Source organism: Oncorhynchus clarkii, chromosome 9 (assembly GCF_045791955.1).
Source record: "Oncorhynchus clarkii lewisi isolate Uvic-CL-2024 chromosome 9, UVic_Ocla_1.0, whole genome shotgun sequence".
NCBI classification, from domain to species: domain Eukaryota; kingdom Metazoa; phylum Chordata; class Actinopteri; order Salmoniformes; family Salmonidae; genus Oncorhynchus; species Oncorhynchus clarkii.
The window spans coordinates 66381510-66409088 of NC_092155.1; the positions used below are offsets into that span (position 1 = coordinate 66381510).

The 27579-nt window shown below is 34.6% G+C and overlaps 1 protein-coding gene across 1 annotated transcript; it reads right to left on the reverse strand.

Annotated features, from left to right (window-relative positions):
• Nucleotides 1-1572: 1572 nt before the first annotated feature.
• On the reverse strand, nucleotides 1573-27398 carry LOC139416787 (E3 ubiquitin-protein ligase MARCHF9-like). The gene is made up of 4 exons (XM_071165855.1): nucleotides 27035-27398; nucleotides 3192-3347; nucleotides 2492-2684; nucleotides 1573-2028 (listed from the first exon to the last, which is right to left on the reverse strand). Exons 1-4 carry the CDS (start codon nucleotides 27356-27358, stop codon nucleotides 1700-1702), a joined length of 1002 nt encoding a protein of 333 aa, XP_071021956.1. The 5' UTR covers nucleotides 27359-27398; the 3' UTR covers nucleotides 1573-1699.
• Nucleotides 27399-27579: the final 181 nt, after the last annotated feature.

Here is a 27579-nt window from a genome sequence, read left to right on the forward strand (position 1 = left end):
ATAGCTGGGACCCTTTGGATGATAAATCAGAGAAAGATTTTCAAAAAGTAAGTGAATATTTAATCGTTATTTGTGAATGTATGAAACCTGTGCCCGTGGAAAAATATTTTGATGTGGGGCGCCGTCCTCAAACAATCACATGGCATGTTTTCACTGTAATAGCTACTGTAAATCGGACAGTGCAGTTAAATTAACAAGAATTTAAGCTTTCAGCCAATATAAGATGTATAAGTATAAGATGTATAAGTACATAAATGTTTAAAATCCATAATATTTATTATTATTTATTTGAATTGCACGCCCTCCAGTTTCACCGGAAGTTGTCCAGTTACAATAGTCATTTACAACATTAACAATGTCTACTGTATTTCTGATCCATTTCACGTCATTTTAATGGACAAAAAAATAGCTTTTCTTCATAAAAACAAAGACATTTCCAAGTGACCCCAAACTTTTGAATGGTAGTGTGTATGTAATTGTATTTACACCATAAAGCAAGATACAACTTGCAAGAGGGCAGTTTTAATAATAATAAGAATGAGGCAGTCATTTCTAACTGTATAAGTAGATATAAAGAAAAACAATGACACAGGAGTGAGATAGTGAATAGCAAGAGATTACATAGATCTCCATCTTTAATCCAAATCTGAATCATCAGCACACAGCAGCGAGTCAGCCATCTTTGTTTTAGCTGAAATAACACACTGCTATTTGACAGATTCAAAAAACAGTTTGGTGCAATGAAACCAGATGAATAAAAAGCTTTTCTGAAAAGCACCATTCTGAATGAGCAAATTTGTAGAAGTGCTTAAATGTTATGTAATGATGATGCTGCATAAAAAAAATTATATACCCATGCAAAATTCACCGTGAAATGTACAGATATCTTTATTGCAGAGAAGATAGGACTAGGAGTAATTTTAATGTTAATAAATAAATAATCTTCATTTTGTAGTCTATCCATTGATCCCTATATTTATTGTTTGCAGTAATAACTGCTGTTTTCATATGTTGTCTTAGATATGATGTATTTGTTGTTCTCTGGTCTGTAGCCTAATCATCATTATCTACAGCAATATTTCAGAACTGCAAAACTCGTAAATTAATTATTATTCAGAGTTTGTTAATGTTTGGCGTGGCATAAGGAGTTTCAGGTATCTCTTTAAATCATACTGCCACCAAAAAAAATTGAAATGAGTAAAATGGAAATCATACCAAAAAACGCCGGAGAAAATACATTAAAGATAAAATAATCTTTGTGCATCCTGAAATTGTCCGGAAAAATATCTGTTCTCACCTTGGATTGCGTTGTTATAAAGCCTTGCATGTTTAACGTAGCTCATAATATCAGTTCTTCAATTATTACAAATGCGCACCTCTAAACAAACTCCTGGAAAGATCCTCATAGTTCAGCATGTTCTGTCTGTTGTTGTTTCAGGGCAAACCACTGCTCCAGTAGGATAAATCCATTTGGGAGGAATCATGATGAGCCTAGCATGGCAATGGTCGTTACAATATCACAGTAGCTTGACTGCAGTGCGAGACATGGTCTTGTCTGTACATGTCCTTCCCTGGGCTGGGTATTGAAATCCAGTTCCTCAATGGTGTTGACAGAATCACTTGAAAGAACTGGCTAGATTAAAAAAGAAAACACGATACCCAGCTTTAGTCTTTTCTTCCAGCCCTTCCACGTTCAGTCTCATACCGTTGTCACCCTCATCACCACCTCCCGGTTGGCCGTGGAGCCAAAGCGTGGGTTGTGGGGCCGTAGCTGGCTGAGGATGTGCAGGATGGTGTAGCCACAGTGGTGGTCCAGAATAGTCCTGAACCTCCGGTTCCGTCTCCCACTGCTGCCACTACCCAGGCCATGGGAGTTACTTCGTGAGCCCCGACCCCCACCCTTACTGCTACTCAGAGGGTCCCCCAAGTCATTGGCTTTTATATAGTTCAATACTTTCCACTGCTGATTGACAGCCTGCCATCGCTTGAATATTCGGTACACTGATGAGCCCTCGTGGATTATAAGGCCTGGGAAGAGAGAGAGTTTTTTATTTTTACAGATATGGGAAAGGCAAGATATCTAATGCTTTTAAAGGCTTTTGCATGACATACGTCCAGCAACTAATATGTAAGAATCAGCCAAATACTATAGCACTAGTATATATAACTGGCATTTGGCATAACCACACAGTGCAGATACAAAGCTAGTACCATCTGTTTTCAGGTTGGCAATGCACCATTTCACACAAAACAAATCTATCTGCAAAGATTTACGTGTGTGTGCGTGTCTGTGCGTGTGCATGCCTGCCTGCCTGAGTGCATGTGTGTGCATGCCTGCCTGCCTGCCTGCATGCCTGCGTGCATCTTTGTGCATGCCTACCTGCCTGCCTGCCTGCCTGCCTGCGTGCATGTGTGTGTGTTCATGGGCCTGTGTATGAGAATTTGTGTGACTATGCCAACGGTCCAGATTCACATGATTCATCCCCCTCACCGATGCACACGATGTCCATGAAGCCGTACATGCCGTAGCAGATCTGGAAGAGCAGGTCCTGACGCTGCCACTTGGCCGAGGGGCTGAGGGACGACCAGATGAGCCAGGAGATGCTGGCGATGAGGAACAGGGAGCCCAGGATGATGGCAGCAATCTGGACCTTCTCAATCACCGTCAGGGAGATGGCCTGCCACTGAACAGAACAGCCACAAGGGCAAAGACAGGGACAGTAAGAAAGGGACAATATGGTGAAGTCCAGTCCTCACACCATCATTGTGAGTGCCCACGATTTGTTCTAGCAAAGTGAGTAACTGTAATGCCTAGACTGGTGCACCTGAGCAGAGCACTGCATACTCCTGATTGCGGTATTGTGCATTGTTTAAATCGATGCATTAGCAGAAAACTGTGAGATAAGATCTGTGGCTACTAGAAAAAATATTAATTAATTTGAGATGAGAGTAGACCTGGTGCACAATGAAAATACGACTGGAGTGGATGAGACAGACCCCTAGCCCCTACCCCTTAGACACTTGTGTAGATCTGAAAGGATAGGTGTGAGCAATATGGCGAATATCATGCAGTTGGCAAGGTGTAGCTACTACCGTATTGTACCGCATGAAGTACCTAGGAGTTAGGGTCTGATTCTGTCCAGAGAGTAAGTCCCAGAGAATGAGGGGTTGGACAGGCTGAGGAAAGGTACCTGCAGTGGGTTCTTGGTGCTGATGGCCAGAACATGGTACTTGAAGTAGCACAGCTCACAGCTCCAGGAGCCTCTCTCGCTGATCCAGCGGATGAGGCAGGGCTGGTGGGTGCAGCGCACAGAGCCCTTACAGCGACACGGGCTCAGCAGCTCTCCCTGCAGGAGACAGAGGGGTAGAAACAGAATTACTAGAACAGATATTCCTATTCAAGTCAATGTTCTGACGTGGCATAACATACCATAAGTTATTTCTGAATTGAATATATATATAAAAAATAAAAAAAATATTGGATTATGGATAGCCTTCAATGTCTCTCCGAAGCTACTGGTTTGGTGTATGTCTGTCTGGCACACTCAGGAAGAGGACGATGAGTGGGTCCACACAGGTTGTGGGACCTTAACTCAACATCACAATCCTCCCACTTAATGTAGACTTTGAAACTGTCGGAAAGCAACTATTCATTATTAAATAGAGTATCTTCCTCCTCTTCCATGATTTCCACCTTAGTAAATGTTGGCTAACTTCCTTCTTAAAAAGTAAGTGCTGAAAACGTCCGTATGTAGCTAAATGCCGAGGTTGTTTCGTTACTCCTCATCAATGCTAAAATGATTAATGTCTTGGAATCATTAGTGCTAAAATTATGTCTGTGAAGGAATCAATAGTGCTAAAATGATTGGTGTCATTAAGGAGTCATTAAGCTAAAATTATGCATGTCTAGGAATCATTAGTGCTAAAATTATGAATGTCTAGGAATCATTAGAGGTCAAATGATTAATGTCTAGGAATCACTAGTGCACAAATGATTAATGTCTTGGAATCATTAGTGCAAAAATTATGAATGTCTAGGAATCATTAGTGCTAAAATTATGAATGTCTAGGAATCAGTGCTAAAATTATGAATGTCTAGGAATCATTAGTTCTCAAATGATTCATGTCTAGGAATCATTATTGCTAAATGATTCATGTCTAGGAATCATTAGTGCTAAAATGATTAATATCTAGGAATCATTAGTAGATCAATGCATGCACCCATCTTGATTGTGGCCTGTTGGCCAGAACGAGCCTATTAGGACCCAGCAACATTGGCAGGGGTGCACAGAGATTTGAAGTGCAGGCAGGTGAATGGGAGGTGAGCCTACTGTTAACATAGTACGTGTCTCAAATTGGCGGTCTATTCCCTTTATAGTGCACAACTTTTGACTAGGACACATAGGACTCTGGTCAAAGTATTGCACTATGTCGGGAATAGGTTTCCATTTGGAATGCAGAGACAGACTCTCAGTGAACTCCATCAATACAGGCCCTACTGCAGCACCTGCAGCAAACATTGCCCTTTCAACAGACTGACTCTTGAGGAACAGGGAGAATGTTGAGCATTGTAGAAACGTTTAAACAGTTATGTATGTGCCTATTTACACACATCTAAAAGGGCTGAAGTTAAAGTCCCAGTGCAGCCAAAATTCTGTTTCCCCTGTTTTTCCTGTTTTATTCACTGCTCAAAAAAATAAAGGGAACACTAAAATAACACATCCTGGATCTGAATGAATGAAATATTCTTAGTAAATACTTTTTTCTTTACATAGTTGAATGTGCTGACAACAAAATCACACAAAAATGATCAATAGAAATCAAATGTATCAACCCATGGAGGTCTGGATTTGGAGTCACACTCAAAATTAAAGTGGAAAACCACACTACAGGCTGATCCAACTTTAATGTAATGTCCTTAAAACAAGTCAAAATGAGGCTCAGTAGTGTGTGTGGCCTCCATGTGCCTGTATGACCTCCCTACAATGCCTGGGCATGCTCCTGATGAGGTGGAGGATGGTCTCCTGAGGGTTATCCTCCCAGACCTGGACTAAAGCATCCGCCAACTCCTGGACAGTCTGTGGTGCAACGTGGCATTGGTGGATGGAGCGAGACATGATGTCCCAGATGTGCTCAATTGGATTCAGGTCTGAGGAGCGGGAGGGCCAGTCCATAGCATCAATGCCTTCCTCTTGCAGGAACTGCTGACACACTCCAGCCACATGAGGTCTAGCAATGTCTTGCATTAGGAGGAACCCAGGGCCAACCGCACCAGCATATGGTCTCACAAGGGGTCTGAGGATCTCATCTCGGTACCTAATGGCAGTCAGGCTACCTCTGGCGAGCACATGGAGGGCTGTTCGGCCCCCCAAAGAAATGCCACCCCACACCGCCAAACCGGTCATGCTGGAGGATGTTGCAGGCAGCAGAACGTTCTCCACGGCGTCTCCAGACTCTGTCACATCTGTCACATGTGCTCAGTGTGAACCTGCTTTCATATGTGAAGAGCACAGGGCGCCAGTGGCGAATTTGCCAATCTTGGTGTTCTCTGGCAAATGCCAAACGTCCTGCACGGTGTTGGGCTGTAAGCACAACCCCCACCTGTGGACGTCGGACCCTCATACCACCCTCATTGAGCAGACACATGCACATTTGTGGCCTGCTGGAGGTCATTTTGCAGGGCTCTGGCAGTGCTCCTCCTGCTCCTCCTTGCACAAAGGCGGAGGTAGCGGTCCTGCTGCTGGGTTGTTGCCCTCCTACGGCCTCCTCCACGTCTCCTGATGTACTGGCCTGTCTCCTGGTAGCGCCTCCATGCTCTGGACACTACGCTGACAGACACAGCAAACCTTCTTGCCACAGCACGCATTGATGTGCCATCCTGGATGAGCTGCACTACCTGAGCCACTTGTGTGGGTTGTAGACTCCGTCTCATGCTACCACTAGAGTGAAAGCACCGCCAGCATTCAAAAGGGACCAAAACATCAGCCAGGAAGCAAAGGAACTGAGAAGTGGTCTGGTCACCCCCTGCAGAACCACTCCTTTATTGGGGGTGTCTTGCTAATTGCCTATAATTTCCACCTGTTGTTTATTCCATTTGCACAACAGCATGTGAAATGTATTGTCAATCAGTGTTGCTTCCTAAGTGGACAGTTTGATTTCACAGAAGTGTGATTGACTTGGAGTTACATTGCGTTGTTTAAGTGTTCCCTTTATTTTTTTGAGCAGTGTATTATATTGTACAACAGATGATAAAACTAACACTGTAAACGTGTGAACAAATTTTATCAGTGTTGTTTCATGATTGTTGAAAATACAATATACACAGGACCTTGTAATCAGCAGGTTTACAGGACCAATAACAAAAAGAGTTCAAACCTAGGGAATTATCCCGTCTCCACGCCTTATCCAAGAAGAATAGCTGCTGCCTCTGCAAAAGCTAGTGGGAGTTATCAGTTTTCAGTTTCAACCTCCACACTCAAGACCACTCAGTCCTAGCAAATTGTTTGCTTGAGAAATATTTTTGAGTTGCTAAAATGTTTTGCTCATTTTAATTAATGGAAATCTATTACAGTAAGGTAGTTCATTGTTACCCAGAAATTATTTGATTTTGACATCAATTGGCTGGATTGGGCTTTAAAAGTGTAGCCCAGTCATTCCTCTGAATGCTGTTTCCTATTAATTGCTAGCAGCATCTACAGCAAACATCCCATCTGGTGAGATGGGAAGGAAGTCAGGCTGCATCCCGAGGCTTCTCTCCCTTTGCAATATTGGAATATTAGAAACTACCCTCACTAATTAAGTTGGTTGGTTGTCTTGCATTTTTTAATTTTTTGTCAAATAGCAGACACTCTTATCCAGAGCATAAATGTTAATTTGTACTGGTCCCCCGTGGGAATCAAACCCACAACCCTGTCATTTCAAATGGCATGCTCTACCAACTAAGCCACACTGGACCGACAACTTGCACAACAAACTTAATTTGTTTTTATTACTTTACACACTTCTTTTGGGATCCACCCCTGTAAACGTAATTTGCCTGACGATGTGTGAGTGGTTATTTGTTTATTTGGATTTCCCACTAGCTTTTGCAAAGGCAGCAGCTATTCTTCTTGGATAAGGCATGGAGACGGTCTAATTTCATACAAGCACTATTTTGTCCACTTTCCCTCTCCTCAACACCTCTCCTCGATTACCTTTGACATTTTTCAAAAGGAGACGAGAGAGGACGGTAGGAGTTGACCAAATTAAATTGAGATAAGGCCATAGTCCCTGATGACTCATGAAAATTATATTTAATAGTGCAATATTAGAAACTACACTCACTGCAGAAATAATTACATCCCAAATCCTTTTCTTTATTTCCAATCACAAATGGAGTGGCTCATTTAAGCCATGTTTATTCCTCCCTAAGTAACCAGGAACCCTGCTTCTGGACAGGGGGACGACAATTAGACAAAACGATATTTTCCAGTTTTAAAGGCCCAGTGATGTCAAACAAGTGATTTTCCTGTGTGATGTATGTATTTCCACACTAGGAGGTTGGAATAATACTGTAAAATTGTGAAAATTATGATAATGTCCTTTTAGTGTAAGAGCTCTTGAAAAGACCACCTGAAATTTCAGTACATGTGGAATGGTATCAAACACATTAAACACATTCTATGTGTTTGATGCCTTTCAATTTGCTCCGTTCCAGCCATTATTATGAGCCATCCTCTCCTCAGCAGCCACAACTGTCCCAGAATGTCCTAGCTACATTTTTGGCCATTTTAATGGAAAAAAAATCACAGTAAGGTACTTCATTGTTACCCAGAAATAATTTGATATTGAGATAAAAACAGCTGTATTGTACCTTCATCATTGAATTCCCCCCTGTCTCGCTTGTTATAAACGTGTTATTATAAGATACATTCATTGACTAACCACATACCGATTTGAGTGGGGGAGAGGAGCTACTTACACGTAAGTCATGAACGTTATATTAAACGAGCTGAAATGATAAAGACATTATAATAACTGGGCTGACATTATAAAAACATTATAGTAACTGGGCTGACATTATAAAGAAATAATAACTGGTCTGACATTATAAAGACGTTATAATAACTGGGCAGACATTATAAAAACATTATAATAACTGGGCTGATATTATAAAGAAGTTATAATAACTGGGCTGACATTATAAAGAAGTTATAAGAACTGGGCTGACATTATAAAGAAGTTATAATAACTGGGCTGACATTATAAAAACATTATATTAACTGGGATTACATTATAAAGAAGTTATAATAACTGGGCTGACATTATAAAAACATTATAATAACTGGGATTACATTAACAAGAAGTTATAATAACTGGGCTGACATTATAAAAACATTATAATAACTGGGATTACATTATAAAGAAGTTATAATAACTGGGCTGACATTATAAAGAAGTTATAATAACTGGGGTGACATTATAAAAACAGTATAATAACTGGGCTGACATTATAAAGAAGTTATAATAACTGGGCTGACATTTTAAAGAAGTTATAATAACTGGGCTGACATTATAAAAACATTATAATAACTGGGCTGACATTATAAAAACATTATAATAACTGGGCTGACATTATAAAAACATTTTAATAACTGGGCTGACATTATAAAGAAGTTATAATAACTGGGCTGACGTTATAAAGAAGTTCAAATAACTGGGCTGACATTATAAAGAAGTTATAATAACTGGGCTGACATTATAAAGAAATTATAATAACTGGGCTGACATTATAAAAACATTATAATAACTGGGCTGAAATTATAAAGAACGTATAATAACTGGGCTGACATTATAAAGAAGTTATAATAACTGGGCTGACATTATAAAGAAGTTAAAATAACTGGACTGACATTATTAAAACATTATAATAACTGGGCTGACATTATAAAGAAGTTATAATAACTGGGCTGACATTATAAAAAAGTTATAATAACTGGGCTGACATTATAAAGAAGTTATAATAACTGGGCTGACATGATAAAGATGTCATAATAACTGGGCTGACATTATAAAGAAGTTATAATAACTTGGCTGACATGATAAAGAAGTTATAATAACCCGGAAGACATTATAAAGAAGTTATAATAACTGGGCTGACGTGATATAGAAGTTATAATAACTGGGAAGACATTATAAAGAAATTATAATAACTGGGCTGGCATTATAAAGAAGTTATAATAACTGGGCCGACATTATAAAGAAGTTATAATAACTAGCCTGACATTATAAAGAAGTTATAATAACTGGGCTGACATTATAAAAACATTATATTAACTGGGATTACATTATAAAGAAGTTATAATAACTGGGCTGACATTATAAAAACATTATAATAACTGGGATTACATTAACAAGAAGTTATAATAACTGGGCTGACATTATAAAAAACATTATAATAACTGGGATTACATTATAAAGAAGTTATAATAACTGGGCTGACATTATAAAGAAGTTATAATAACTGGGGTGACATTATAAAAACATTATAATAACTGGGCTGACATTATAAAGAAGTTATAATAACTGGGCTGACATTATAAAGAAGTTATAATAACTGGGCTGACATTATAAAAACATTATAATAACTGGGCTGACATTATAAAAACATTATAATAACTGGGCTGACATTATAAAAACATTTTAATAACTGGGCTGACATTATAAAGAAGTTATAATAACTGGGCTGACGTTATAAAGAAGTTCAAATAACTGGGCTGACATTATAAAGAAGTTATAATAACTGGGCTGACATTATAAAGAAATTATAATAACTGGGCTGACATTATAAAAACATTATAATAACTGGGCTGAAATTATAAAGAACGTATAATAACTGGGCTGACATTATAAAGAAGTTATAATAACTGGGCTGACATTATAAAGAAGTTAAAATAACTGGGCTGACATTATTAAAACATTATAATAACTGGGCTGACATTATAAAGAAGTTATAATAACTGGGCTGACATTATAAAAAAGTTATAATAACTGGGCTGACATTATAAAGAAGTTATAATAACTGGGCTGACATGATAAAGAAGTTATAATAACCCGGAAGACATTATAAAGAAGTTATAATAACTGGGCTGACGTGATATAGAAGTTATAATAACTGGGAAGACATTATAAAGAAATTATAATAACTGGGCTGGCATTATAAAGAAGTTATAATAACTGGGCCGACATTATAAAGAAGTTATAATAACTAGCCTGACATTATAAAGAAGTTATAATAACTGGGCTGACATTATAAAAACATTATATTAACTGGGATTACATTATAAAGAAGTTATAATAACTGGGCTGACATTATAAAAACATTATAATAACTGGGATTACATTAACAAGAAGTTATAATAACTGGGCTGACATTATAAAAACATTATAATAACTGGGATTACATTATAAAGAAGTTATAATAACTGGGCTGACATTATAAAGAAGTTATAATAACTGGGGTGACATTATAAAAACATTATAATAACTGGGCTGACATTATAAAGAAGTTATAATAACTGGGCTGACATTATAAAGAAGTTATAATAACTGGGCTGACATTATAAAGACATTAAAATAACTGGGCTGACATTATAAAAACATTATAATAACTGGGCTGACATTATAAAAACATTATAATAACTGGGCTGACGTTATAAAGAAGTTCAAATAACTGGGCTGACATTATAAAGAAGTTATAATAACTGGGCTGACATTATAAAGAAATTATAATAACTGGGCTGACATTATAAAAACATTATAATAACTGGGCTGAAATTATAAAGAACGTATAATAACTGGGCTGACATTATAAAGAAGTTATAATAACTGGGCTGACATTATAAAGAAGTTAAAATAACTGGACTGACATTATTAAAACATTATAATAACTGGGCTGACATTATAAAGAAGTTATAATAACTGGGCTGACATTATAAAAAAGTTATAATAACTGGGCTGACATTATAAAGAAGTTATAATAACTGGGCTGACATGATAAAGATGTCATAATAACTGGGCTGACATTATAAAGAAGTTATAATAACTTGGCTGACATGATAAAGAAGTTATAATAACCCGGAAGACATTATAAAGAAGTTATAATAACTGGACTGACGTGATATAGAAGTTATAATAACTGGGAAGACATTATAAAGAAATTATAATAACTGGGCTGGCATTATAAAGAAGTTATAATAACTGGGCCGACATTATAAAGAAGTTATAATAACTAGCCTGACATTATAAAGAAGTTATAATAACTGCGCTGACATTATAAAGAAGTTATAATAACTGGGCTGACATTATAAAGAAGTTATAAGACCTGGGCTGACATTATAAAAACATTATAATACCTGGGCTGATATTATAAAGATTTTTAAAAAACTGGGCTGACATTATAAAAACTTTATAATAACTGGGTTGACATTATAAAGAAATAATAACTGGTCTGACATTATAAAGAAGTTATAATAACTGGGCTGACATTATAAAAACATTTTAATAACTGGGGTGACAATATAAAGAAGTTATAATAACTGGGCTGACATTATAAAGAAGTTAAAATAACTGGGGTGACAATATAAAGACATTAAAATAACTGGGCTGACATTATAAAGAAGTTATAATAACTGGGCTGACATTATAAAGAAGTTAAAATAACTGGGCTGACATTATAAAGAAGTTAAAATAACTGGGGTGACAATATAAAGATGTTATAATAACTGGGTTGAAATTATAAAAACATTATAATAACTGGGCTGACATTCTAAAAACGTTGTAAGAACTGGGCCGACATTAGAAAGACATTATAATAACTGTGCTGACATTATAAAGAAGTTATAATAACTGGGCTGACATTATAAAGAAGTTAAAATAACTGGGGTGACAATATAAAGATGTTATAATAACTGGGCTGATATTATAAATAACTTATAATAACTGGGCTGACATAATAAAGAAGTTAAAATAACTGTGCTGACATTATAAAAACATTATAATAACTGGGCTGACATTATAAAGACGCTATAATAACTGGGCTGACATTATAAAGACATTATAATAATTTGTCTGACATTACAAAGACAATATAATAACTGGGCTGACATTATTAAAACATTATAATAACTGGGCTGACATTATAAAGAAGTTATAACAACTGGGCTGACATTATAAAGACATTATAATAACTGGGCTGACATTTTAAAGACATTATAATAATTGGGCTGACATTATTAAGACATTATAATAACTGGGCTGATATTATAAGTAAGTTATAATAACTGGGCTGACATTATAAAGACATTATAATAATTGGGCTGATATTATAAAGACGTTATAAGAACTGGGCTGACATAAAAATACATTATAATAACTGGGCTGACATTATAAAGACGTTATAAAAACTGGGCTGACATTATAAAAGCATTAAAATAACTGGGCTGACATTATAAAGATGTTATAATAACTGGGCTGACATTATAAAGACATTATAATAATTGGGCTGACATTATAAAGAAGTTATAGTAACTGGACTGACATTATAAAGAAGTTATAATAACTGGGCTGACATCATAAAGAAGTTATAATAACTGGGCTGACATTATAAAGAAGTTATAACAACTGGGCTGACATTATAAAGGCATTATAATAATTGGGCTGACATTATTAAGACATTATAATAACTGGGCTTCCATTATAAAGAAGTTATAAGATCTGGGCTAACAGAAAAATACATTATAATGACTGGGCTGATATTATAAAAAATGTTTAATAACTGGGCTGACATGATAAAGAACTTAAAATAACTGGGCTGACATTACAAATAAGTTATAATAACTGGGCTGACATTATAAAGAAGTTATAATAACTGGGCTGACAGTATACAGAAGTTATAATAACTGGGCTGACATACTAAAGAAGTTAAAATAACTGGGCTGAAATGATAAAGAAGTTATAATAACTGGGCTTACATTATAAAGACGTTATAATAACTGGGCTGACATTATAAAGATGTTATAATAACTTGGCTGACATGATAAAGAAGTTATAATAACTGGGAAGACATTATAAAGAAGTTATACTAACTGGGCTGATGTGATATTCAAGTTATAATAACTGGGAAGACATTATAAAGAAGTTATAATAACTGGGCTGACATCATAAAGAAGTTATAATGACTGGGCTGACATGATAAAGAAGTTATAATAACTGGTCTGGCATTATAAAGAAGTTATAATAACATTGCTGACATTATAAAGTAGTTATAATAACTGGGCTGATATTATAAATAAGTTATAATAACTGGGTTGACATGATAAAGATGTCATAATAACTGGGCTGACATTATAAAGAAGTTATAATAACTTGGCTGACATGATAAAGAAGTTATAATAACCCGGAAGACATTATAAAGAAGTTATAATAACTGGGCTGACGTGATATAGAAGTTATAATAACTGGGAAGACATTATAAAGAAATTATAATAACTGGGCTGGCATTATAAAGAAGTTATAATAACTGGGCCGACATTATAAAGAAGTTATAATAACTGGGCTGACATTATAAAAGCATTAAAATAACTGGGCTGACATTATAAAGATGTTATAATAACTGGGCTGACATTATAAAGACATTATAATAATTGGGCTGACATTATAAAGAAGTTATAGTAACTGGACCGACATTATAAAGAAGTTATAATAACTGGGCTGACATCATAAAGAAGTTATAATAACTGGGCTGACATTATAAAGAAGTTATAACAACTGGGCTGACATTATAAAGGCATTATAATAATTGGGCTGACATTATTAAGACATTATAATAACTGGGCTTCCATTATAAAGAAGTTATAAGATCTGGGCTAACAGAAAAATACATTATAATGACTGGGCTGATATTATAAAAAATGTATAATAACTGGGCTGACATGATAAAGAACTTAAAATAACTGGGCTGACATTACAAATAAGTTATAATAACTGGGCTGACATTATAAAGAAGTTATAATAACTGGGCTGACAGTATACAGAAGTTATAATAACTGGGCTGACATACTAAAGAAGTTAAAATAACTGGGCTGAAATGATAAAGAAGTTATAATAACTGGGCTTACATTATAAAGACGTTATAATAACTGGGCTGACATTATAAAGATGTTATAATAACTTGGCTGACATGATAAAGAAGTTATAATAACTGGGAAGACATTATAAAGAAGTTATAATAACTGGGCTGATGTGATATTCAAGTTATAATAACTGGGAAGACATTATAAAGAAGTTATAATAACTGGGCTGACATCATAAAGAAGTTATAATGACTGGGCTGACATGATAAAGAAGTTATAATAACTGGTCTGGCATTATAAAGAAGTTATAATAACATTGCTGACATTATAAAGTAGTTATAATAACTGGGCTGATATTATAAATAAGTTATAATAACTGGGTTGACATGATAAAGATGTCATAATAACTGGGCTGACATTATAAAGAAGTTATAATAACTTGGCTGACATGATAAAGAAGTTATAATAACCCGGAAGACATTATAAAGAAGTTATAATAACTGGGCTGACGTGATATAGAAGTTATAATAACTGGGAAGACATTATAAAGAAATTATAATAACTGGGCTGGCATTATAAAGAAGTTATAATAACTGGGCCGACATTATAAAGAAGTTATAATAACTAGCCTGACATTATAAAGAAGTTATAATAACTGGGCTGACATTATAAAAACATTATATTAACTGGGATTACATTATAAAGAAGTTATAATAACTGGGCTGACATTATAAAAACATTATAATAACTGGGATTACATTAACAAGAAGTTATAATAACTGGGCTGACATTATAAAAACATTATAATAACTGGGATTACATTATAAAGAAGTTATAATAACTGGGCTGACATTATAAAGAAGTTATAATAACTGGGGTGACATTATAAAAACATTATAATAACTGGGCTGACATTATAAAGAAGTTATAATAACTGGGCTGACATTATAAAGAAGTTATAATAACTGGGCTGACATTATAAAAACATTATAATAACTGGGCTGACATTATAAAAACATTATAATAACTGGGCTGACATTATAAAAACATTTTAATAACTGGGCTGACATTATAAAGAAGTTATAATAACTGGGCTGACGTTATAAAGAAGTTCAAATAACTGGGCTGACATTATAAAGAAGTTATAATAACTGGGCTGACATTATAAAGAAATTATAATAACTGGGCTGACATTATAAAAACATTATAATAACTGGGCTGAAATTATAAAGAACGTATAATAACTGGGCTGACATTATAAAGAAGTTATAATAACTGGGCTGACATTATAAAGAAGTTAAAATAACTGGGCTGACATTATTAAAACATTATAATAACTGGGCTGACATTATAAAGAAGTTATAATAACTGGGCTGACATTATAAAAAAGTTATAATAACTGGGCTGACATTATAAAGAAGTTATAATAACTGGGCTGACATGATAAAGATGTCATAATAACTGGGCTGACATTATAAAGAAGTTATAATAACTTGGCTGACATGATAAAGAAGTTATAATAACCCGGAAGACATTATAAAGAAGTTATAATAACTGGGCTGACGTGATATAGAAGTTATAATAACTGGGAAGACATTATAAAGAAATTATAATAACTGGGCTGGCATTATAAAGAAGTTATAATAACTGGGCCGACATTATAAAGAAGTTATAATAACTAGCCTGACATTATAAAGAAGTTATAATAACTGGGCTGACATTATAAAAACATTATATTAACTGGGATTACATTATAAAGAAGTTATAATAACTGGGCTGACATTATAAAAACATTATAATAACTGGGATTACATTAACAAGAAGTTATAAAAACTGGGCTGACATTATAAAAACATTATAATAACTGGGATTACATTATAAAGAAGTTATAATAACTGGGCTGACATTATAAAGAAGTTATAATAACTGGGGTGACATTATAAAAACATTATAATAACTGGGCTGACATTATAAAGAAGTTATAATAACTGGGCTGACATTATAAAGAAGTTATAATAACTGGGCTGACATTATAAAAACATTATAATAACTGGGCTGACATTATAAAAACATTATAATAACTGGGCTGACATTATAAAAACATTATAATAACTGGGCTGACGTTATAAAGAAGTTCAAATAACTAGGCTGACATTATAAAGAAGTTAAATAACTGGGCTGACATTATAAAGAAATTATAATAACTGGGCTGACATTATAAAAACATTATAATAACTGGGCTGAAATTATAAAGAACGTATAATAACTGGGCTGACATTATAAAGAAGTTATAATAACTGGGCTGACATTATAAAGAAGTTAAAATAACTGGGCTGACATTATTAAAACATTATAATAACTGGGCTGACATTATAAAGAAGTTATAATAACTGGGCTGACATTATAAAAAAGTTATAATAACTGGGCTGACATTATAAAGAAGTTATAATAACTGGGCTGACATGATAAAGATGTCATAATAACTGGGCTGACATTATAAAGAAGTTATAATAACTTGGCTGACATGATAAAGAAGTTATAATAACCCGGAAGACATTATAAAGAAGTTATAATAACTGGGCTGACGTGATATAGAAGTTATAATAACTGGGAAGACATTATAAAGAAATTATAATAACTGGGCTGGCATTATAAAGAAGTTATAATAACTGGGCTGACATTATAAAAACATTATAATAACTGGGCTGACGTTATAAAGAAGTTATAATAACTGGGCTGACATTATAAAAACATTATAATAACTGGGATTACATTATAAAGAAGTTATAATAACTGGGCTGACATTATAAAGAAGTTATAATAACTGGGGTGACATTATAAAAACATTATAATAACTGGGCTGACATTATAAAGAAGTTATAATAACTGGGCTGACATTATAAAGAAGTTATAATAACTGGGCTGACATTATAAAAACATTATAATAACTGGGCTGACATTATAAAAACATTATAATAACTGGGCTGACATTATAAAAACATTATAATAACTGGGCTGACGTTATAAAGAAGTTCAAATAACTAGGCTGACATTATAAAGAAGTTATAATAACTGGGCTGACATTATAAAGAAATTATAATAACTGGGCTGACATTATAAAAACATTATAATAACTGGGCTGAAATTATAAAGAACGTATAATAACTGGGCTGACATTATAAAGAAGTTATAATAACTGGGCTGACATTATAAAGAAGTTAAAATAACTGGGCTGACATTATTAAAACATTATAATAACTGGGCTGACATTATAAAGAAGTTATAATAACTGGGCTGACATTATAAAAAAGTTATAATAACTGGGCTGACATTATAAAGAAGTTATAATAACTGGGCTGACAAGATAAAGATGTCATAATAACTGGGCTGACATTATAAAGAAGTTATAATAACTTGGCTGACATGATAAAGAAGTTATAATAACCCGGAAGACATTATAAAGAAGTTATAATAACTGGGCTGACGTGATATAGAAGTTATAATAACTGGGAAGACATTATAAAGAAATTATAATAACTGGGCTGGCATTATAAAGAAGTTATAATAACTGGGCCGACATTATAAAGAAGTTATAATAACTAGCCTGACATTATAAAGAAGTTATAATAACTGCGCTGACATTATAAAGAAGTTATAATAACTGGGCTGACATTATAAAGAAGTTATAAGACCTGGGCTGACATTATAAAAACATTATAATACCTGGGCTGATATTATAAAGATTTTTAAAAAACTGGGCTGACATTATACAAACTTTATAATAACTGGGTTGACATTATAAAGAAATAATAACTGGTCTGACATTATAAAGAAGTTATAATAACTGGGCTGACATTATAAAAACATTTTAATAACTGGGGTGACAATATAAAGAAGTTATAATAACTGGGCTGACATTATAAAGAAGTTAAAATAACTGGGGTGACAATATAAAGACATTAAAATAACTGGGCTGACATTATAAAGAAGTTATAATAACTGGGCTGACATTATAAAGAAGTTAAAATAACTGGGCTGACATTATAAAGAAGTTAAAATAACTGGGGTGACAATATAAAGATGTTATAATAACTGGGTTGAAATTATAAAAACATTATAATAACTGGGCTGACATTCTAAAAACGTTGTAAGAACTGGGCCGACATTAGAAAGACATTATAATAACTGTGCTGACATTATAAAGAAGTTATAATAACTGGGCTGACATTATAAAGAAGTTAAAATAACTGGGGTGACAATATAAAGATGTTATAATAACTGGGCTGATATTATAAAGAAGTTATAATAACTGGGCTGACATGATAAATAACTTATAATAACTGGGCTGACATAATAAAGAAGTTAAAATAACTGTGCTGACATTATAAAAACATTATAATAACTGGGCTGACATTATAAAGACGCTATAATAACTGGGCTGACATTATTAAAACATTATAATAACTGGGCTGACATTATAAAGAAGTTATAACAACTGGGCTGACATTATAAAGACATTATAATAACTGGGCTGACATTTTAAAGACATTATAATAATTGGGCTGACATTATTAAGACATTATAATAACTGGGCTGATATTATAAGTAAGTTATAATAACTGGGCTGACATTATAAAGACATTATAATAATTGGGCTAATATTATAAAGACGTTATAAGAACTGGGCTGACATAAAAATACATTATAATAACTGGGCTGACATTATAAAGACGTTATAAAAACTGGGCTGACATTATAAAAGCATTAAAATAACTGGGCTGACATTATAAAGATGTTATAATAACTGGGCTGACATTATAAAGACATTATAATAATTGGGCTGACATTATAAAGAAGTTATAGTAACTGGACTGACATTATAAAGAAGTTATAATAACTGGGCTGACATCATAAAGAAGTTATAATAACTGGGCTGACATTATAAAGAAGTTATAACAACTGGGCTGACATTATAAAGGCATTATAATAATTGGGCTGACATTATTAAGACATTATAATAACTGGGCTTCCATTATAAAGAAGTTATAAGATCTGGGCTAACAGAAAAATACATTATAATGACTGGGCTGATATTATAAAAAATGTATAATAACTGGGCTGACATGATAAAGAACTTAAAATAACTGGGCTGACATTACAAATAAGTTATAATAACTGGGCTGACATTATAAAGAAGTTATAATAACTGGGCTGACAGTATACAGAAGTTATAATAACTGGGCTGACATACTAAAGAAGTTAAAATAACTGGGCTGAAATGATAAAGAAGTTATAATAACTGGGCTTACATTATAAAGACGTTATAATAACTGGGCTGACATTATAAAGATGTTATAATAACTTGGCTGACATGATAAAGAAGTTATAATAACTGGGAAGACATTATAAAGAAGTTATAATAACTGGGCTGATGTGATATTCAAGTTATAATAACTGGGAAGACATTATAAAGAAGTTATAATAACTGGGCTGACATCATAAAGAAGTTATAATGACTGGGCTGACATGATAAAGAAGTTATAATAACTGGTCTGGCATTATAAAGAAGTTATAATAACATTGCTGACATTATAAAGTAGTTATAATAACTGGGCTGATATTATAAATAAGTTATAATAACTGGGTTGACATTATAATTTTTTTTATAATAACTGGGCTGACATGATAAAGAACTTATAATAACTGGGCTGACATTACAAAGAAGTTATAATAACTGGGCTGACATTACAAAGAAGTTATAATAACTGGGCTGACATTTTAAAGACATTATAATAATTGGGCTGACATTATAAAGACATTATAATAACTGGGCTGACATTAGAAAGACATTATAATAACTGGGCTGATATTAGAAATAAGTTATAACAACTGGGCTGACATAAAAAAGAAGTTTTAATAACTGGGCTGACATTGTAAAGAAGTTATAAGAACTGGGCTGACATAAAAATACATTATAATAACTGGGCTGACATTATAAAGACGTTATAAAAACTGGTTTGACTTAAGAAATACGTTTTAATAACTGGGATGACATTATTAAGCAGTTAAAATAACTGGGCTGACATTATAAAGATGTTATAATAACTGGGCTGACATTATAAAGACATTATAATAATTGGGCTGACATTATAAAGAAGTTATAGTAACTGGACTGACATTATAAAGAAGTTATAGTAACTGGACTGACATTATAAAGAAGTTATAATAACTGGGCTGACATCATAAAGAAGTTATAATAACTGGGCTGACATTATAAAGAAGTTATAACAACTGGGCTGACATTATAAAGACATTATAATAACTGGGCTGACATTTTAAAGACATTATAATAATTGGGCTGATATTATAAATAAGTTATAATAACTGGGTTGACATTATAAAGACATTATAATAATTGGGCTGACATTATTAAGACATTATAATAACTGGGCTTCCATTATAAAGAAGTTATAACAGCTGGGCTGACATAAAAAATAAGTTATAAGATCTGGGCTAACAGAAAAATACATTATAATAACTGGGCTGACATACTAAAGAAGTTAAAATAACTGGGCTGAAATTATAAAGAAGTTATAATAACTGGGCTTACATTATAAAGACGTTATAATAACTGGCTGACATTATAAAGAAGTTATAATAACTGGGCTGACATTATTAAGACTATAATAACTGGGCTGACATAACGATGTTAAAATAACTGGGCTGACAGTATAAAGAAGTTTCTATAACTGGGTTGAAATGATAAAAACATTATAATAACTGGGCTGACATTCTAAAGACGTTGTAAGAACTGGGCCGACATTAGAAAGATATTATAATAACTGTGCTGACATTATAAAGAAGTTATAATAACTGGGCTGACATGATAAAGAAGTTAAAATAACTGGGCCGACATTAGAAAGAAGTTATAATAACTGGGATGACATTATAAAGAAGTTATAATAACTGGGCTGACATTATAAAGACTATAATAACCGGGCTGACATAAAAATGTTAAAATAACTGGGATGACAATATAAAGAAGTTATAATAAATGGGCTGACATTATAAAGACGTTAGAATAACTGGGCTGACATTATAAATATGTTATCATAACTGGGTTGACATTATAAAGAGTTATAATAACTGGGCTGACATTACAAAGAAGTTATAATAATTGGGGAGACATTATAAAGAAGTTATAATACCTGGGCTGACATTATAAAGAAGTTATAATAACTGGGGTGACAATATAAAGAGTTATAATAACTGGGCTGACATTACAAAGAAGTTATAATAACTGGGTTGACATTATAAAGACAATAAAATAACTGGGCTGCCATTATAAAGACTATTATAACTGGGCTGACATTATAAAGATGTTATAATAACTGGGCTGACAATATAAAGAAGTTATAATAACTGGGTTGACATTATAAAAACATTATAATAACCGGGCTGACATTCTAAAGACGTTGTAAGAACTGGGCCGACATTAGAAAGACATAATAACTGGGCTGACATTGTAAAGAAGTTATAATAACTGGGTTGACATTATTAAGACATTATAATAACTGGGCTGACATTACAAAGACATTATAATAACTGGGCTGACATAAAGATGTTAAAATAACTGGGATGACAATATAAAGAAGTTATAATAACTGGGCTGACATAATAAAGACGTTAGAATAACTGGGCTGACATTATACAGATGTTATAATAACTGGGCTGACATTATAAAGAAGTTATAACAACTGGGAAGACATTATAAAGAAGTTATAATAACTGGGCTGACATTATAAATACGTTATCATAACTGGGATGACATTATGAAGACGTTATAATAACTGGGCTGACATTATAAAGATGTTATAATAACTTGGCTGACATGATAAAGAAGTTATAATAACTGGGAAGACATTATAAATAAGTTATAATAACTGGGCTGACATTATAAAGAAGTTATAATAACTGGGCCGACATTATAAAGAAGTTATAATAACTGGCCTGACATTATAAAGAAGTTATAATAACTGGGCTGACATTATAAAGAAGTTAGAATAACTGGGATGACATTATAAAGAGGTTCTAATAACTGGGCTAACATTACAAAGAAGTTATAACAACTGGGCTGACATTATAAAGAAGTAATAATACCTGGGCTGACATTAAAAATATGTTATAATAACTGGGCTGACATTATAAAGACGTTATCATAACTGGGCTTACATTAAAAATAAGTTATTATAACTGGGCTGACATTATTAAGACTATAATAACTGGGCTGACATAAAGAAGTTATAATCACTGGGCTGACAATATAAATAAGTTTCTATAACTGGGTTGAAATTATAAAAACATTATAATAACTGGGCTGACATTTTAAAGACGTTGTAAGAACTGGGCCGACATTAGAAAGAAGTTATAATAACTGTGCTGACATTATAAAGAAGGTATAATAACTGGGCTGACATTATAAAGAAGTTAAAATAACTGGGCTGACATTATAAAGAAGTTAAAATAACTGGGCTGACATTATAAAGAAGTTATAATAACTGTGCTGACATTATAAAGAAGTTATAATAACTGGGCTGACATTATAAAGAACTTATAATAACTGGGCTGACATTACAAAGAAGTTATAATAACTGGGCTGACATTATAAAAAAGTGATAAGAACTGGGCTGACATTATAAAGACATTATAATAACTGGGGTGACATTATAAAGACATTATAAAAACTGGGCTGACATTATAAAAGCATTAAAATAACTGGGCTGATAATATAAAGAAGTTATAATAACTGGGCTGACATTATAAAGACGTTGTAAGAACTGGGCCGACATTAGAAAGACATTATAATAACTGTGCTGACATTATAAAGAAGTTATAATAACTGGGCTGACATTATAAAGAAGTTAAAATAACTGGGGTGACAATATAAAGACAATAAAATAACTGGGCTGCCATTATAAAGACTATAATAACTGGGCTGACATTATAAAGATGTTATAATAACTGGGCTGACAATGTAAAGAAGTTATAATAACTGGGCTGACATTATAAAGAAGTTACTATAACTGGGTTTGAAATTATAAAAACATTATACTAACCGGGCTGACATTCTAAAGACGTTGTAAGAACTAGGCCGACATTAGAAAGACATTATCATAACTGGGCTGACATTAGAAAGACATTATAATAATTGGGCTGACATTATTAAGACATTATAATAACTGGGCTGACATTATACAGAAGTTATAATATCTGGGTTGACATTATAAAGACATTATAATAATTGGGCTGACATTATAAAGACATTATAATAATTGGGCTAACATTATTAAGACATTATAATAACTGGGCTGACATGATAATGAAGTTATAATAACTGGGCTAACATTATAAAGAAGTTATAATAACTGGGATGAAATTATAAAACATTGTAATAACAAGGCCGACATTTTAAAGGCGCAATAATAACTTGGATGACAATATAAAGACATTATAATAACTGGGCTGACATTATAAAGAATTTATAATAACTGGGATGACATTATAAAGAAGTTATCATAACTGGGATGGCAATAAAAATACATTATAATAACTTGTCTGACATTACAAAGACAATATAATAATTTGGCTGACATTATTAAGACATTATAATAACTGGGCTGACATTATAAAGAAGTTATAACAACTGGGCTGACATTATAAAGACATTAAAATAATATCAGCAGAATATGAGGAACTGAATAAAACTTAAACAAACACTTGTTGTACAGTAAAATGTCAATCCAGGTAAAAGTAATCCAGTATGCCGAACCACCCATCCATCCATCCATCCATCCTCCCACCCACACACCCAACCCATCCATCCAGGAACCCAGCCAGTTTGAAGCAAATGCTGCCAGGCTTTGCCCAGAGCCTTACATTTGGCTTCTATTCAAAATATAAGACTCTGACACAGCCAATACTGAAGCTAGCTGTGTACACCAGTGAGTCAAGTGGAATGGTTGGTGGTGGTGCACACATAGAAATAGAATAGTCATTCTAGAACGGGCATAGCTCCTCAGAACACAGAACTAGATTATATTTATATGCCTCATACCCCTTCACCCATCACCCATATTGACTTTAATGGGAATTTCTATGAGAGAATGGTATTCATTGACTACAGCTCAGCGTTCAAAACCATAGTGCCCTCAAAGTTCATTACTAAGCTAAGGACCCTGGGACTAAACACCTCCCTCTGCAACTGGATCCTGGACTTCCTGAAGGGTCGCCTCCAGGTGGTAAGGGTAGGTAACAACACATGCGCCACGCTGATCCTCAAGACGGGAGCCCCTCAGGGGTACGTGCTCAGCCCCCTCCTGTACTCCCTGTTCACTCATGACTGCACGGCCAGGCACAACTCCAACACCATCATTAAGTTTGCCAATGACACAACAGTGGTTGGCCTGATCACAGACAACAATGAAACAGTCTATAGGGAGGAGGTCAGAGACCTGGCCGTGTGGTGCCAGGACAACAACCTCCCCCTCAACGTGATCAAGACAAAGGAGATGATTGTGGACTACAGGAAAAGAAGGACCAAGCATGCCCCCATTCTCATCGGCAGGGCTGTAGTGGAGCAGGTTGAGAGCTTCAAGTTCCTTGGTGTCCACATCACCAACAAACTAACATGGTCCAAACACACCAAGACAGTCGTGAAGAGGGCACGACAAAACCTATTCCCCCTCAGGAGGCTGAAAAGATTTGGCATGGGTCCTCAGATCCTCAAAAGTTTCTACAGCTGCACCATCGAGAGCATTGGTTGCATCACTGCCTGGTATGGCAACTGCTCGGCCTCCGACCGCAAGGCACTACAGAGGGTTGTGCGTACGGCCCAGTACATCACTGGGGCTAAGCTTCCTCCTATCCAGGACCTCTATACCAGGCGGTTTCAGAGGAAGGCCCTAAAAATTTTCAAAGACTCCAGCCACTCTAGTCATAGACTGTTCTCTCTGCTACCATATAGCAAGTGGTACCGGAGCGCCATGTGTAGGTCCAAGAGGCTTCTAAACAGCTTCTAACCCCAAGCCATAAGACTCCTGAACATCTAACCAAATGGCTACCCAGACTATCTGACAGGGACATGACTCTGTCCCCTGTTGTGACGCACTTAAATAATGAAATAACAACTAAGTGACAAAGTTGCGGGGTCTAAGATAATAGGTCATCACTGTAAAAAATGGTCTAGTTGTTTCAACTAATTATTATTAAGCAACTGGTTCCACAGCCTTTTTTTAATGTTTACTCAACTTCGGTTACCTGAACAACAACAAAAATAGTTGGCCCAATCTCTAACTTGAGAAAATGTAGGCAAAAATTCAACTTAAAATTAGCTCAACTTGTTTCATTCACCTAGAAATTATTATTTGGGCATCTTACTAAAAAATGCAGTGGAACACACAGTGCTTTTAACATACTCCTTCCTTATATGGAGTTTGCTCTCAGAAAAGCCTAAATTCATCTGATCATGGACTTTCCAGTGATCCTCCAAGTAATCATTCAATCGAAGTGGTAGAAAGCGGTTCTGAAAGAGAGGTTAATATCATTTTCAATCTAAAGAAGATTGATGCTACTTTTAAATCACTTTTAAATGTTTTCTGAATATGTGTGTTTGCCTGTGCTTCATAGTCTATTCACTGAAGGCCCGATCAACTAGCCTGAGAACCAGACAATGTGGTACAACTGGCCAGAGCCAGGTAACAGATAAATGTGTCTTTAATACTTAAAGACATTTTTTTCTCAATATCAAATCATTCTTGGGTAACAATATAGTACTTACTGTGATTGTTTTCAATTAAAATGGTGAAAAGAAACAAAAACAGCTTCTTAGCAAAGAGCATTTTCTCAAGCAAGAATGTTGCTATAGGACTGTCTGGGAGGGGTCTGAGTGGGGAGGGGTTAATAGAAAATATTTTTTCTTGCCCATTCTTCCTCTGAATGGCACACAATCCATGTCTCAATTGTCTCAAGACTTACAAATAATCATTTAACCTGTGTGCCCCCCTTCATCTATACTGATTGAAGTGGATTTAACAAGTGCCAGCAATAAGGTATCATGGCTTTCACCTGGATTCACCTGGTCAGTCTGTCATGTAAAGAGCAGGTGTTCTTACTGTTTTGTACCCTCAGTGTATATATAAATCACTGGGCCTTTAAGGTTCAATTACAGGTGTAAAAAAACGGCCTGTTCTTTTCTATGGTTTCTCATTTCTGCAACATCCCATTGAATTTACAGATGCTATAAATTAGCACCTACTGTATATTGTATTAACACTATGACAAACATCAAATCTAATAAAGTGATTAAGTGGTGATTTCCATCTGTGCTCCAGTGGCACGTACACCATATACAATTATCTCAAGACCATGATTATCCAGCTCAGCCAGGCTGTACTGGTTCTGCACATCTGTTGTGTCAAGTTTTGGCTGAGGACCAAAGATTCGTTCATTGTTCTGCATGCCTATACTTTCCTTGGCTTATAGGCCCACAAACAAGCCTGCGTGCCAGTCTTTTTATGCTCTTCTGCCATTCGTTACAAGTTCATTGCCAGGCCAATTATTAATCACGTTTACACGTGGACCGTGACATCAGTCATGCGATAATCCACAATGAGTACTACAATACAAATAATAGTTGTCAGTATTTTCTCAACCAAATCAATTTGTCAACACAGAACACACCAACTCGCAACTGGTCAAAATATAGCCAGGGCATATAGGTTTAACTACAGGTCTATAGGTGCACTAACATTCAGCACCATGGACAGCATAGGGCTATTGCCTATGGTTCAATTGAGCAGTGTTGTGTTGTGGCGCGAAAAGCAGGACAACGTGAAGGAGGAGCATGTATCTATCTCGGACAGTACCTGTTCTGGGCCCTGGAAGCAGATACGACAGCGCAGGCTGCTTGCGGTGCTGGTGAGCGACACGGTATCCATGCCCACTTGCAGTTTGGGGTCCTTCTCCTCAAAGCCCAGGCTCCGAGGTCGAGGTTCCGTCCCGTAATACTCCTCCTCGTCATCCCGGGAGGAGCAGTCCACAAAGGGAGGCCAGCCGCAGCCGCCCATCCCTAGACCCCGCATGCTGGACGGTCTATCTGCGTCGGATCTGTCGGGCTGTCTCGAATCGTCTCGCATAAAAACCAGCACTTTCAGTTCGTTGAAAAACATTCGGATCCGATATTTGAACATTTTTGCCTACATTAATTCTTTGGAAGGGAATGAAACCTATTTGACAATAATGTGGTCTCAATCAAATATAAAATATGCCGTTGATTTAGAAATATTCTTATTGTTAATAATAATATTATTGTTGTTATTTTTATTATTAATTTTGGTATTATTATTTTTAGCCAATTATTTTACTACATAAAGTATGACAAATTTTCACCAATACATCTTCTGAATAACAT